Source organism: Nyctereutes procyonoides, unplaced genomic scaffold (assembly GCF_905146905.1).
Source record: "Nyctereutes procyonoides isolate TBG_1078 unplaced genomic scaffold, NYPRO_anot_genome, whole genome shotgun sequence".
NCBI classification, from domain to species: Eukaryota; Metazoa; Chordata; class Mammalia; order Carnivora; family Canidae; genus Nyctereutes; species Nyctereutes procyonoides.
In genome coordinates this window covers 1,711,080-1,727,004 of record NW_026575037.1, presented here as the reverse complement: position 1 = coordinate 1,727,004, position 15,925 = coordinate 1,711,080, and the positions used below count along the sequence as shown (strand labels likewise).

The following is a 15,925-nucleotide window of genomic DNA, read 5'->3' as shown; positions in this document are numbered from 1 at the left end:
GCTGTGTCTCTATGAATAAATAAATAAAATCTTTTTTTTAAAAAAAAAAAAAAGCTACTGACACAGAGTTCTGACCTGAGTTTTGAAGTCCTAAGACACAAGAGCCAACAGGAAGAAGAAGAAGAAAAAGAACATCTGTCCTTTGGGATTTATTTAGAATTTGCTGTTGTTGTTTTTGGTGGCTTTTGGGTGGGGTGATGACTGGAGCTCAGGAAGCTACTCTTACACAAAGACTCTAGAAGTCTGTAAATTGGGCATTTTAAATATATTTAGTGATGTGTTACCCTAACTATGTTAAAGGACACACTCTTGAGAGACTGTAATAATTATTTTCCTTTGAAAAGGGATCTGAAAAAAAGGGGGGATGGCAGCTCTGTAAATTTCTCAAATCTGATACATACCGCATCATAGGATCAGGGTATATATGTGTTGTTAGTAAATTTTACATGTTAATGTTCTCCAGACTTCTTTAAATGTGAAAACCACCCTTCCTTGCTTGGTATAATCTGTCACCTAGATTCAAGAATGGAGAGAGATTTGAAATAGGATGGATCATCAGATCATTTAGCATAATACTTTTCAGATGAAGAAACTGATTTGGTAAGGTGACTTGCTCAAAATCATGAAGCTTTCCTTTTAGTAGCAGAGGAAGTCTCCCTGACACTTTTAGATAAACCACAACTATCTCTTGGGGCACTGTAAATATTCAGTACCTGTGACTGATGTGAATGCTGGGTTGGGGAAAGAAGAGAGTTTTAGAATTATTTAATAATTCAAAATAAGATTTTCAGTTTTTTTCCTTATGGATATCCAAATTTCTGTACAATTCTTTTTTAAAAGCCCAGGAAGTTGCAATAAATGCAGATTATTTTGGTCCAGTCATCATAAAGAACTTCATCAATTAACTATCAGAAGAGTCAAATAACTTGGTAAGATGCCTACAAAATGAATGTCAAGCTTGAAAATAGCATAACAAAATTGAACCTAAGTCTTTTCCAGCTAGAAAACACTCAGATGGTCTAAGAAATTTTCAGAATTATCTTTAAACATTTCTAATAAAATACAGTCAAGGGTTTATTACCTTTTAAAGTTATTCCAGATAATATATAAGAGAAGCAAGTGTATACCTTATGTTCATATTTCACATGTAGAAATTCAGGTGTTTACTAGGTAAATACCACAAATTTAAATTGACAAATAACTGTAATGAAGATATTTGCATTTTCATAACCATCAGGCTCTATCTACTGACATGCAGAGAAAAGAGAATCTATGCCCAAGATGGTAATTATTCTTTTTAACAAATATTTACTAACTGCATATAATTTATAAAATACTTAGTTTGAACTGAGAAAAATTCAAAGGAATATAAAAAGTCGATCAGTAAACCTAACTGTCTAGAAGGGGAGATATATGAATAACCAGAGAGAGAGGGGAGCCAGGGTACAAATTGTGGTCAGAAAGGCAAAAATCAATAAGGTATTTGTTGATCCTGGAACGATCCTACATCTAATTGGCATAAGCTATAAGGTTAGTTACTTCAAAGGTATGTATTTTTGTTGTGAAGTAGGAATATTAAATTGGGTTATTCTGGAACCTAGGTGAAATATCCTATACCCATGGTCCAGATCATTATATTTCTGTTCCTGATTCTATACTCACTAAACAGTCATCTGATGAATAATTCTTTTTTTTTCCTGATGAATAATTCTTCCAAAGATATCATATTATTTAAAAGGAGGGTGTAGGTGGCTCCCACATTCTGATCACTGGGTTTTAGGTTAGCCTCATGTGAGTCTCACAGACTTAATCATCTATGACTATATTGAGATAGTCTAAATATCTGGCCTGCAAAGGACAATATCAGTTTACTACCCATAATGTTATAGCACCAAGAACTACAGTATAATAAAACACCTGTGTTGAAAGAGCCCCTTGAGAAGGAAAGAGGAAAGAAAAGGACGTTTTTGGGGGAAAAGAAACTGCATTTACATTACAAAGGCACAACCTGAAAACGAAGAACACAGCTGTTCCTTTCTCCAACAGCAACCTGTTTTTCCCAAGTACTTATAAATGCTTCTTGACCTTAGCCCACAGGTGATTCTGTATTCTAGAATAAAAAAATGTTCATAATTCCTGACATCTAGTAGAAACAGCACTGTTTATGCTTGACAATTTATAGACTGAAAAAAAGTGAGTGGTTAAAGAATAATTTTTACCACCTACATAAACAATCAAGAAAACTTTTAATCACACTGTTTAAAGATGCCTTGTACGTAGTAGATGCTGAAAGAATAAATCACATGGTTAACAGCAGTATAATCAAGCTTCTTTAAAAAAAAGAACCACCATTAAAGACAAGATAAATTCAAAAATTCCTATTTTAATATTCACATTGAATGTTGAAATGAAAACATTTTTGTTGTAACCATTATGTACATAAACATAGTACTGTTGAACTCAGATATAAACAATTTTTTATTGTGCCTATACAATATGGAAGCTCATTTCTACATATCCATCTTTTCATTAAAAGTATTCCACAGCAAAAAAAAAAAAAGTGCTGTTACTACCATATTAGCATAGATCCTGATTTTTAATAATGGCTAATTTCTAAACTCTTATCAATGGTCTAGTTTGCAATCTTGCAAAAAATCTTAAATGTGCTCATTTGGAGAATTCCTGAATTCTCAGAATTCCATCCTCTCAGCTCTCTACACACATTCTTAGGGGAACTCATCTAATCTCATGGTTCCAATCACCCTATGTGAGTGGCTAAAAGAGCCTTACCTCCTGCTTGGATAAGTTCTTCTGAATTTGAATCCATATGAATGTTTCTTATCACACAAACTAAATAGTCTCAGTGACATATCTTTTTTTTTTTAGCTTTTATTTATTCATTCATGAGAGACACAATTTTGCCAATTTATATTCTCTTCTCTAAACAACCTGAGTGATCCTGCAGAAAAGTAGACTGTGGGGGACCTGGGTGGCTCTGTTAGTTAAGCATCAAACTCTTGGTTTCACTCAGGTCATGATCTTAGGGTCATGGGACCCAGCCCTGCACTGGGCTCCATGCTCAGTGCCCAGTCTGCTTGAGATTCTTCTCCCCTTCCTCTCCCTCCCCTCTGCTCTTCCCCTCTTCTTGCGTGTGCGCCCTCTCTCACAAATAAATACATCTTTTTTAAAAAGCCAGATTATACCACTCCTCTGGTCAAAATGCTTTCAACATTCATAGTAAAAAACAAAGCATGTAAGGCTTACCAACATCTACAGGACTCTTCCCCTTGCTAACGCTCTGAATTTATCTCCTACTGCTTTCCTCTTGCCCATTATTCTCTGGACACACAGACTTTGTTGCTATTTTCTGGGATATGCCAGACTTCTCAGAGCCTTATTTCTTCCTCCTGAAGGGTTCTTCCCCCAAATATTCATGGAGCTCATGCATTCATTTCTTTCAGATCTCTGCTCAAATGTCAACTTATCAGACCACTGTAAGGGCTAAGGACAGGCCACCTTAAGATGGGCCACTTTGGCATGAATATTATTTTGAGTTAAAAGCAATCCAAACCCAGTAGACTCAGAAAAAGCTCTTTATATCCCCCTCAACTGCCTGCTTTATCAGAAGAGAGCTATTAACAGAGATTTCTCTTTACCTAAGAAACTTATCTACAAATTAGGGTACCCTTGTCTTCCAAACATCTTTCCCTTCTGCTAACGGTCTTTCTCCCCCTTGTACCCTCAGACCCTACCCCTCTCCTTAGCTCATATAAGTATCACGTTGCCTGACTATCTTTGGAATTTCCATGTGTGTGTGTATCCTTACAGTAGGCTATTAAATTTTACTTCCTCCTGTTAATCTGCCTCATGGTTAATTTGATTCTAAGTCCAGCTAGAAGCATCTTGAAGGGCAGAGGAAATCCTTCCTCCCCAACACAATGTTATATGAAATAGCATCTCTTAATTCCTACCACTCTATACCCTTTATTTTTCTTCATAAATATATTACCTACTGATATATTAGCTTTCTCCCCCAACTAGAATATAAGACCCATGAGAATAAGCTCCCCCCCTTTTTCTTTGCTCACTGCTATACCCCAATACCTGGATTTAGTGTTCATTAAGTAGTCATTAAATGAATTCAGCTTTTCTACCTGCCAAAATAAACTATACCATCTGAAGTCTTATTGAATTCTCTTGAAACCAGTTTTGTAACCAGGCAAACTTAAAGCTAGGTTTAAATCTTACTTCTATCATTTATTAGGTATAATCTTGGGCAAATTACTTAACTTCTCTCATCCTCAATTCCATTATTTGTAATGTAGGGATAATCACATAAACCTTACAAGGACAGTTTTGGAATCTGTCCGAATGTAGGTCCTCTAACTTCAAAGTCAGTGCTTTATTATCCCAAAGAGTCTTGGGCAACTGGATTGAGTATTTGAAATAGAAATGACTCTGGCAATCTGATTTATGTGGCTGTTATTCTTAGATGGGAGGAAAAAAAGTAAGCATACTGCCACATGGCTGGACCATACTGCCTTTTTAGGAGAATGAGAAGAAATGAAAACAAGGATTACTGGTAGGCTGAGACTTTAAGGAGTAACTAATTTTAAATGTCCTGAGAAGTAATATATAATTCTATTTTTTAAGATTTTATTTATTTATTCATGAGATATACAGAGAAAGAGGCAGAGACACAGGCAGAGGGAGAAGCAGGCTCCCTATAGGGAGCCCAATGTGGGACTCAATCCCAGGACCCCAGGATCACGTCCTGAGCCAAAGGCAGACACTCAACTGCTGAACCACTCAGGTGTCCCCAATTCTAGCAATTTAATTCTAGAAGCCATATTTAATTCTATACACTAAGTTATTTCTCCTATGGTTCTGCTATTGTTTGTAAATGTGTACTTTTAAAAATCTAAGTGCACAGCCTCCATTATTCTCATTACATCCACAGCATTCTAATGGCAGAGAAGTAGGGGGTTTTTACATTTTTCTGGGCACCTTCAGAAAGGAAGTTATAATAAGGGTCCTAGAAATAGACTGTGTTCACACCTTGTCACATCTATATTCACAACTTCTTTGTTTGGAGTCTGATGAAATAAATACTCTAAAGATTGGGAAGGGGGGGTTGGATGGTAAATTGAGGTGTGACTTGGTCCCCAGGACAGAACCCTAGGAAAGGTTTTAATTAAATCTTGAGGCAGCAAGCTTTATTGTCCAAGTAAAAATTCATCTGGAAAAACTAGAAGATCTCAAATTATTTGCTTTTACAAATTATGGCTTTCTATTTCAATACTGAACTAACGACATCACAAATACAAAAAGAAACTGAAGCCAAATAACATATTTATTACCTTAATTTGCAAGATTAATCTACATGTATTTTAAGGTTGAAGGAGGCAAGTAAAAGGATTACTCTGAACTCTATCTACAGTTAACAAACTAGGGAGACCAAATAGAGCGTTTGCTCTCTCCTACAAAATGACTCTGTCAATTCTTGGAAAGAATCAGTCTTTCTAAAGTGAAAGGGTATAAGATCTGCTCATAATAAATTTAGCATAATAAATTTAGCAAATAAACTTTTTATTCTTTTAGCACTGATGAAAAGCATAACTTCAAGATAAATTCTAATATCATATTTTACCATCAACTCTTTCAAACTTTAACAGAACCTTAATTTTGTTCTTCTACCAGCCATGTGCTTCAAGAAAGATGACCATGCCCCCCAGTTTTTAAGGATGAATCCTGAATTGTCTCATATCAACTAACTGATGGTATGTTCTTACCTAAACTGGTCATCAAACTATAGGAACAGACTTATATTCCATGATTTAGTGAGTTTCTTCTGTAGGGCATTAACAAAGAAAAACACAGCATTCTACAAGATGGTAGTGGGATGGGAGGTCAATTTGGGGTTAGGATAAAGCTGATATTCCAAAAGCTACATTGGAGAGACAGACAGAACTTGGGTCCAAGATGCTATTATCAAGCCACAAGCCAGCCTTGGAGCTGACCTCTACCTCTGGCCTTCCTGTTATATAAATAAAAAGTTTTCAGGTTGATTAAATCAGTTTGAGTCAGGACTTTCAGTCCAAAACACTCTGATACCAAAAACATGGTAGTTAAAATGAGAAATAGGAAAATCAGCGACATATTCTAAATTTACTAACCACCTTGAATACAGAAATTTACCCTTGCTTTGAACAGTCAAATACTCTTCTATCTAAAAGGTCTTCTTCCATTATTATCAGATTTTCTAAACGTAGTATTGATAGATTTAAAATTATGGCTTGAATTTGTGGCCTTTCTTTCAAAAGAAGTGAAAATGTGAGAAGAAGATACTGTTCCTATTAGGCTGTTATATTAACTTTCCAATATTGTGTTTCTCTGACACCAGATGTACAGGGGTGTTTGATAAAAATGCAGGCTCTTGAGGTACTAGAGAATCAGAATCTCTGGTGGCATGCCTCTAGAATCTGCATTTAACAAGCAGGTAATTTTAACACACATTAAAGTCTGACTAATAACTGGCTAATAAAATTTTAGTAATAAAATAAAATCTCTTTTTCAGTGTAAATCAGTTTTTACAAAGGAATATATTGACCTACATTGAAGGGAAATAACAGAGTGGAGAAAGCAATAATTTAAAATGCAGCTATAAAGGAAACAAGAAAAAGTAAAAGCATTATTGTCAAAAACATAAAATCAAATAAAATAAGGATTCTTATTTTTACCAAAATGTCAATTAATCTAAAAAACCCTGTAAGGCAGGCATCAGATATTATGGAATCCATTTAAGAAACTATAATTACTATATTTGAATTGCTACATTTGGTGAGAAGAAAAAAATTGCTATCAATTATTGTTCTTTTACATTCTGGGGAAAAGAACAACATTTATTTCAGAGACAGATGGTGCTCTGAGAAAACAAGGATTTAGACCTTTTAATTATAAAAGGCAAGTTGAGGGATCCCTGGAATGATAAAGACATTCATAAGGGTTTTGCCTACCAGTTTCAGTTTGTTTCATTTTGAGATTGAAATTGAATTTGAGTAGCATAAAAATCAATTTGAGTATCAAAAAAAGAGTACAAGGAGAATTGTACTCTTAGTTCACCACAGTCCCTATCATTCTTTGTCTTATGTGAAGCTGTGCCCCCATGTTTATATGAACTACCTAAAGATAGAAGATTTTGTTTTTTAACCTCTGTAGAGACATCAGGATTCTGACAAAGAGACTAAACTGCTCAGTATAATAAAGTAACAGTAGTTTAGAAGTAAGAAAGAGAATTACAACAGAAGAGAAAGGAAAGGGGGACTGATAAAAATGGTGGCAGGTTGTGATCTAAGGAGAGACAGCCAGTAAGAAAATGATGAGTGGCCAAAAAACTTCATTATCCCTAAACTTTCAGTAAAAAGCTGAGGTATTCAATGGCAGTGGTCAGTGAAGGTAAAGAGACAGTGGGTATGGAGTATTTCTAGAATAAAGCTTGATGTGAAAAGAAGAGACACACAGTACTATGTCAGTTTAAAGTTAAGGAAGACTGGAAAGTGATATACACTGATATGAAGAACAAGAAGGAGGAAGAAATTTAAAAATATAAAAGAGAGAGAATAAATGATGGAATAAGATCCTTGAAGAGTGGGAGTGTATGGAACCAAAATACAGAGGAATGACTCTTAGACAAAAGGTAAAAGGGCTTACATAAGAGATCAGAAGAAGGGAGAGGTGGGGAAGATAAGGTGGAAAGAGATACATTTATTCTCTGGTAAGGAGGTATCAGAAGCTCGGAAAAGTTCATACCCGATGGCCCCTATTTTTTCTGTTAAGTTGCTGCCAGTGAGAATAGTGACAGGATCATGAGAGAATGGGTGAAGATGTGACACAGCTGCAGTGGAGAATGAGTAAGCATTACCTAGAGACGTACAGAATTACTGCAGGAGAACAATGTCCGCTCAAATAATATTACAGACCTGATTAGAGTAGCACAAATATCCCATGGCTGGTTTCATCCAGCAGTAATCAACAGTCCGAATCAGGGAATATAAATGCTTGCACTAATCAAGAGCTGGGAAATGCCACAGACAACCTCAAGAGCTGTGATGGCTAGAAAATGATTGAAGTGGTTGCAGAAGTGAATTATGCAAAAACAGAAGGGGCAAAGGCATGTTGATTATGACTACATCAAAGAACTGATGGAATGGGCACTCCAGAGGTTATGATCAGGAAAAAAGTTATGAGGACTTATGATTTCAGAAAGAGTTGTCCTCAGTAAGAGTAAGAATGAACTGCTGAAGTAAATAAAGGTCAAAGTCACAAGTATTTAGGTAGTTGAGGAAATGTATGCTAGGTAAGGGGATGAGTAATTTCCATGAATATCGATATCTCTTAAAATAATAGTAAGAATAACCAAATCATGTGCAGGTAGGAAGCATAAACCAAAGAACAAATTAGGTATCTTAAATATACTTCATGTTTACCAAAGGAATGGTACAAATTCTGGTACCTCCCTAGGTAAATAACATTCCTACCCACCCAAAATGTGTAAGTCACCTTCAAATTTCAGGGCTATCAGGTCACACATACCTCAGACCTTCTATTCCAAAAGTAGTAGTATTAACTGAGGAAAGAGCCATCCTCTGTAAGTAGCTAACATAATTTGAAATCCAACACAATAAAAAGTTTAAAAAACATAGTCTCTGCTTCTAAAGCACTCATAATCAAGTTTTATCTTCTAGTCCAAAGACTTGCAGAATCTTTTCTTAGCCTGGAATTTTGCTCCCTACCTAAATGAACATCTCTCCTTTTATACTTCAAAAGTTTTAATTTGGAAATTAATAGCATTCTCTTAAAAAAAAAAAAGATTCAGCTGAACTGACCATCATTTAAAGTCCTAAACACTTGAATAAGAGAGCAAGCTACAGTTATGAGTATATGAATCCTTAAAACAGAAATACCATCCCAAAGTGCCAACTCTGTTTACTAGAAGGGCACCACTAGCACTACATTGCATACCTGATTCCATACCAGAAAGCCAGGCTGCTAACCCCTTAATATGAAAATAGGTCATAAATGCTTTAACCATAAAATATCTCATCACTGCTTATTGCATAAAATGATTGCCAGTATTGGATGCCTTGGTCCAGCAATCAAGGCAAGATGAAGATGGAAGAGCATGCAAGCAAGCTAGTCTCCCTTTACGTCAGGAAAGCAAAAGCCTTCCTAGGATACCTCTTAGCAGCTTCTGGTGACATTTTATTGGCAGCATTGTGTTATACAGCATCCCAAAATGCAAAGAAGATGACAATACCAAGCATTGTATTTCATTTTCTTGTTTCTATGTAATAAAGAAAGGAAGAAGAGGTGTTCAGCAAGCCAACCTCAAGTGCATACCACACCAAAGAAGAGTCAATCAAGCAGGTGTATCTTATGCTATTTTTAAACATACATTTTAGATTGACTAAATAGGAAATTCTAAAGATAGGAGATCTGAATGGGATTTTTATTTTTTTTATTTTATTTATTTTTTTAAAATTATTTATTTATTTATTTATGATAGTCACAGCGAGAGAGGGAGAGAGAGGCAGAGACACAGGCAGAGGGAGAAGCAGGCTCCATACATCGGGAGCCCGACGTGGGATTCGATCCCGGGTCGCCAGGATCGCACCCTGGGCCAAAGGCAGGCGCCAAACCGCTGCGCCACCCAGGGATCCCCTGAATGGGATTTTTAAAAAGATTTTATTTATTTATTCATGAGAGACAGAGAGAGACAGAGACAGAGACATAGGCGGAGGGAGAAGTAGGCTCCCTACAAGGAGCCTGATGCAGGACTCGATCCTGGATCCTGGGATCATGCCCTAAGCCAGAGGCAGATGCTCAACCGCTGAGCCACTCAGGCATTCCTGAATGGGAATTTTTTTTTTTTTTCGTCATTTGAGGTTGAACTCAAGGAGAAGCTCATCTGATCTTCACCATGAGTGAAAATTATCAATAAAAAATCAAGATACAATGAAATAAAACAAAACCCAAACAACGTTAAGCTTCTTATGTATTTTAGAATCTTTACTGGCTTTTTTTCTTAGGCCTCACCTTAAACACCACTGGCACTCCTTGAAGTTCTGTCCTTGGCATTCTCCTTTTCTGTTCTACTCTCATTCATGCCTACAACTTCAAGAATCTTCTGTGTACTGGTAACACATTTTTTTTTCTTTTTTTTAAATCTCTAATCCAAACTCCTCTCTTCTGCCCCAAACCCATATTCCATATTCCAATTACATGCTGGCTATCTCTATTTGGCTCTTTCCTAGACAATAATCTTAAAGTGTATAAAAGAGAAATTATTGTTGGCTTACTGAAACCTGTTTGTTCCTCTTCATATATATATATATATATATATATATATATATTTTTTTTTTTATCTCATCAGGGCAGCACCTGGTTTCCCAAGCTGAAATCTCTCTCTCTTTTTTTAAAGATTTATTTGAGAGAGGGAGAGAGAGAGAAGAGCAGAGGGGAGGGGCAATGAAGAAGGAGAAGCAGACTCCCCACTTAGCAGGGAGCCTGAGGCGGGACTCCATCCCAGGATTCTGAGATCATGACCTGAGCTGAAGGTAGATGCCTAACTTGAGTACCCAGGTGCCCCCTAAGCTGAAATCTTTAGAGTCATTTATAGCGTTATCTTTCCCTTACTTATTCACCAAATCCTTCTGATGTTCCTATTAAACTCCATTCCATCCTCTTCTCTCAATCCCCACTACCATAGATCTACTTCCAGTCCTTGTCAGGTTTTATCTAAACTACTTTCGGGATCCCTGGGTGGCGCAGCGGTTTGGCGCCTGCCTTTAGCCCAGGGCGCGATCCTGGAGACCCGGGATCGAATCCCACGTCGGGCTACCGGTGCATGGAGCCTGCTTTCCCTCTGCCTGTGTCTCTGCCCCCCCCCCCATCATAAATAAATAAAATAAATAAATAAACAAACTACTTTCAATAGCTTTCTTTGCCATCATTTCTTCCCTCTTTCTAGTCCATGCCCTATCTTTCCAAATATCAGCACCAAGAACAAATCTGATCTATATAATAATGTATACTGACTCTTAAATACCTACAGGATAAAGCCAAACCCTTTCCCATGTTTGCAGCCTAATTTTCTATAATTTTTTGTTTCCACTTTTTTGCCCCCACATACTTTACACTCCATATATACTTACCACTCCATTCATATCATATACTTGTAGGTATTCATGTCTTTGGGGGTGAGGGTGGGGGCACATAGCTGTTTGTTTTGTTTATGGTGTCTTTAATTAACTTCCTTCTTTAAATTACTATCTTTTAAAGTACATTCTTTAGGGATCCCTGGGTGGCGCAGCGGTTTGGCGCCTGCCTTTGGCCCAGGGCGCGATCCTGGAGACCCGGATCGAATCCCACGTCGGGCTCCCGGTGCATGGAGCCTGCTTCTCCCTCTACCTGTGTCTCTGCCTCTCTCTCTCTCTCTGTGACTATCATAAATAAATAAAGATTTAAAAAAAAAAAAAAAAAATTAAAGTACATTCTTTAAAGCAAATCCTTATCCTTTCTAGAAGATCCAGCTCAAATATCGCCATCTTGTGAAGCTCTCATCTCTACAGAGCAGACGCTCCCTTCTCTATTTTGTATCTCTATTAAAATTCTATTCATGTTGTATTATGGTGTCTATTTACATGTCTTTACACCCTTTATCTGTACGTATGCAGCATACAGGCATTTAACAAGTACTACATAGATGTTTGATGAATGAATAAACTAATTCCTAATAAAATCCGGCTCAGTTTCCTGTTTATATATTTAAGGAAAGAGGAAATAATTACATTCCAAAACGTTTTAGTATCTATAAATGAAATAAATGGTTAAAAATAGTATCTTAGGAAATAGGCACATTTTTGGTGAGACTACATATTGGTAAAATCTCTAAGGAAGGAAATTTGTCACTATCTACCAAAATTTAAAAACACACATACTCTTTGGGCAGTTCTACATCTAATAATTTATTCTATACATAAACATTTGGCGAAAAACCACTGACAAGGATAGACACTGCAGAACTGATTGTAACAACAAAATAACTTAAATTGTCTCTAAAAAGTACTGGTTAACTATGGCACCTACAGACAATGAAATGGTATATAACTATTAAAAAGAATATTGTGGGCGTATATGTATTTGTCACAATCTATAAAATAATGTGGGAAGTGAAAAAATAAAGAATGTGCATGATATGCTGACATTATTGTTTTCAAAAAAGGAGAGATATTTTATATAAATTGCATATGCATCATAATGTCTATGAAAATGAGTAAGAGACTGTTTATAGTGGTAGCCCATAAAGAAGAGAAATGGGAGCTGGAGTTGGCATTGGGAGCCCAATTTTCACTTAATATTTTACTGTATCTTTTACGTTTTTCACTGAATATCTCATTGTATCTTTTAAATTTTGTATCTGTACATATTATGATTAGTTAAATGAATACAATGAATTTTTACTAATGAGATGTCAACCAATTTCACAAAACTTTATAATTATTAGAATACTTTTAACCATAGTTTTCAAACTTTCTCTGGTTCATATTTTTTTTGGCATGGGGAAACACAGGGGAGAAGACTGCATATACTGTGTAGTCATACTATTCAGTAATCATTAGGTGCCAGGGCTACAAACATATAGAAGACATGAGACTCAAAGAGCTCACATCCTAGTAGGGAGAATGAACACATATTCAAAAAATCTTAATATAAAGTTATTTCTCATTCAAAGCTTCTGCATTAGCAGCTAAATGTAAAACCAACATTACTTCACAGAGATTGCCTCAGTGGCTGGAACAGCAAAAATGACGGCCCAACAAGGAAACGTGACTTAATGTAAGCAAAGGTAAAATTAAATCAGAGAGCAATGGGTTGGCTGGGCTCTGGCCAAGTGATGCTGATGAAGAAAGAGCTGTAGTTTAACAGTTAATGTCACCAGAACTTTCCAACTTGATTTTGAATAACTGGGAGTATTACATAATAAAACAAGAAAAAAAGAGAATAGGTATGAATGATTAAGCGAACATTTTATACAGAAATTATTGATAAACCAAAAACATTCCCACACTGTGCCTTCCATTTTTAAAAAATAATAGGCTCTTATTTTAGCAATTATATAAGATATGACATTTATGGCAGCTGAGGAAGAGAAGCAATTAGTGGTTTTTGCAACCATGATAAAGGATGAAGTGGTAAAACATTTAATATATGTGTTGTTCATTTCTTCATGTACTTTGCAGCCAAATATTATTTCTACATGGAGTTCGATACAAATAAGATAATGACATTTGTTACATACATCACATCTTTTCATCTGGAGATCTCAGAGCATTTGCAAGTATTCATTAGTTCCCAATATCCTGATCAGATACATTAGAAAAATAAATTGGGGCACAGAGTAGGCTAATAGCTCAAGGTCAATCAAAAAATCAGTAACAGGTTTGGAAAAAAGATAGATATTCCAATTCTTGCTCCTGGTTCTAAGTCATAAGTCATACACCCATCATGAAATGTTTCTTCTCTTAAAAGGGTTTGCCAGAACTGTTTCTCTTTGATGTTAAATAAATGATTACATACAGTTCAATATATGTAAAATGAGTTTAAAGAACAAAGAAATAGAATTAGGCTGATTTTGATAAGGACTCTAGATCTATGTTAGAAACGATTAAGGAAAAAAAAGTACTAAATTCTAAAACTGGGAGGGTTTATGCTTGTCTATATTTTTCTTACATTCTGTTCTATTTTTCTACGGGCTAAGTTACTACGTCCAATACCTTTTTTAGTCCTTCAGTAATCTTTCCTGCAATGCAGCTATTTTACAACACAGAACAAATGTATTATTGATCATCAATCAAATAACCAAAACCACAATTAGATATATAGTACAGTGTGTTATAAATAATTCTTCTTCTTCTATGGCAACTGAACCTTTTACATTTTTTACGGAATCAAAGACTAATGAACCCATATAGAATCAAAGACTAATGAACCCATATAGTATCGTACATATTATACTTAATGATTATTTATCACAGTTTACCATGCAAAAAGGAAAGTTTAAATGTCCATAACTACATAAAATTCAGAACGCCCTTTAGAGATTTAGTACTATATTAGACCCTTATTTAAAAAAAGGACTAATTCCTGATAATAATTTTGATTTCCTTTAGAATGAGAATCATAGCTCCAAACAGAATTTGGTAAACTTTGAAACCCTTTAAAAAAAAAAATTAAATGAAGTCCTGAATTATTTACGTGCTGAATTTCAATCAGTGAAACCGAAGGTTTTCCTCCTAAAACCTACCTGCGCATTGGCTTTCCTTCCATGCACCATGAAAAGTACCCTTCACCACACTCTAAAGCCGAACCTAAGACAACAGAAAAGCAGTCACTTAATTTAAAAAAAAAAAAAATTCCGATCTTTGCAGTAACAACCTCTACACAATCATTTCGTTCAGTGGTAAAGAATTTTAAATTGTATTGTGCCACAGGCTTTTGCTCACAGCATGAGCTTTACGTAGTGTCTTGACGACGACGACCCTTCCTCTGGATACACAAAACGCTTGCACGTGAAAGTGCGGGAAGGCGCGCTACACGGTCCCGGTTGCCAGATTCGTCTCGTCCCTCTCCGCCAAGTGCTTCAGGACATTGAACTCTGACCTCGTCGTGCAGTGTAACTACAGAACATTCACCAGATACCCACACGAGCACCGACACGATAGCTCGGAGGCGGGACACGCAGGCTTAACAGCCGATCCGAGGCTTCAACTTGTCCCGAAGTGACAGGAGCAGGGGGCGGCATTTGCCTTTAAAAACAACTCCGCTTCCGACTGCCGGGCAGCACCAACACCACACACCACAGAGCCGCTCCGGGTCCAGGCGAACACTCTCCTCACAAGCCCTCCCCTCAGCGCCCAATACCAGGTCCACCACCTACTTGGCAAGATTTCGCTAGGTCCCCGGGGTGAAACGGGGTGAAGCACGGTGCGTGTCCACTTCCCTGCCCCCGAATGCCGGCCCTCTGGTCCCGGAGGCTGTGCGGGGTGCGAAGCCCAGCGCCCCCACCCCGCCCCCCGCGCCCCGGGGTAGGGCCGTCTGTCAGCAGCTCGGCGCCGTCGAGCGCCCCGCGAGGCCCAGCCCCAGCGCCCCAGGAGCCCCTTCTCCGCACCGACTGACAGGCGGCGGACGAAGCACGGCCCCTTACCCCACCTGGCAGCTCAGCAACTTAGGACAAGCTTCGCAAAGCCAGCCCGGGGCGCTGTCCACTGTCCCCTGCTCCAAGGCGGCTAACTTACCGGCTCTGTCACTTTCTTCTCTGCCGCCGCCCCCTCAGCCTCCTCCACCCGCCGCCCCCTCGCTGCCTGCTCCGCCGCCGATAGCGCCAGCAGGATGCGGATCCTCGAGCTATTTCCTCCCCACCCCTCTCTTCACTTCAGCAGCGGAAGTAGTCCTGTTCCTAAATCATTCCCTCTGAAACCCACGTAGCCTGCCGAAAGGTTCCGGGGCGCCTCAGGAAGTAGCCGCGCCCTTGGCTGGGGATTCGGGTAACCTCCAAGGCTGTCCTAACCCGAGGGTGATCACTGTGCAAGTTCTCAGCTGATCTGGCCGTGCGTGAATACTGAGGCCTCCTCCTCTCTTCTTTGTTTTCCATTGTTTCCCCCAGCAGAAGGCAACAGAAAAATGAGTGCAGTCACCAAAAGCTGGGATATACTTGTGGCTGGTGGGTCTCCCATTGCACAATATGGGCACAATGGGGTCCCTAATTGTGGATTGCATGCCTGGTGCATGCGTAGGCAGTGTCGACCCTAGGAAGCCCCTACTATGTGCAAGCTGCTGAGGATACACAGCCAAATCAGAAATAGAG

General features: G+C 37.9%; 1 protein-coding gene across 3 annotated transcripts in view; it reads right to left on the bottom strand.

Moving 5' to 3' along the window:
- The window catches only part of KLHL20 (kelch like family member 20), a 56,170-nt gene extending 40,805 nt beyond the window's left edge, over positions 1 to 15,365 (bottom strand). The window contains exons 1-2 of one of the 3 annotated variants that reach the window (XM_055319273.1): positions 15,357 to 15,365; positions 14,366 to 14,429 (exon numbers count right to left, since the gene is read on the bottom strand). In XM_055319273.1, the coding sequence (XP_055175248.1) occupies positions 14,366 to 14,388 (23 nt within the window). In that variant the 5' untranslated portion in view covers positions 14,389 to 14,429; positions 15,357 to 15,365. Of the gene's footprint in view, positions 1 to 401; positions 514 to 2,008; positions 2,111 to 14,365; positions 14,430 to 15,356 lie in introns of those variants that run through there. The other 2 variants (XM_055319274.1, XM_055319275.1) reach the window with 2 other exon arrangements.
- Positions 15,366 to 15,925: the final 560 nt, after the last annotated feature.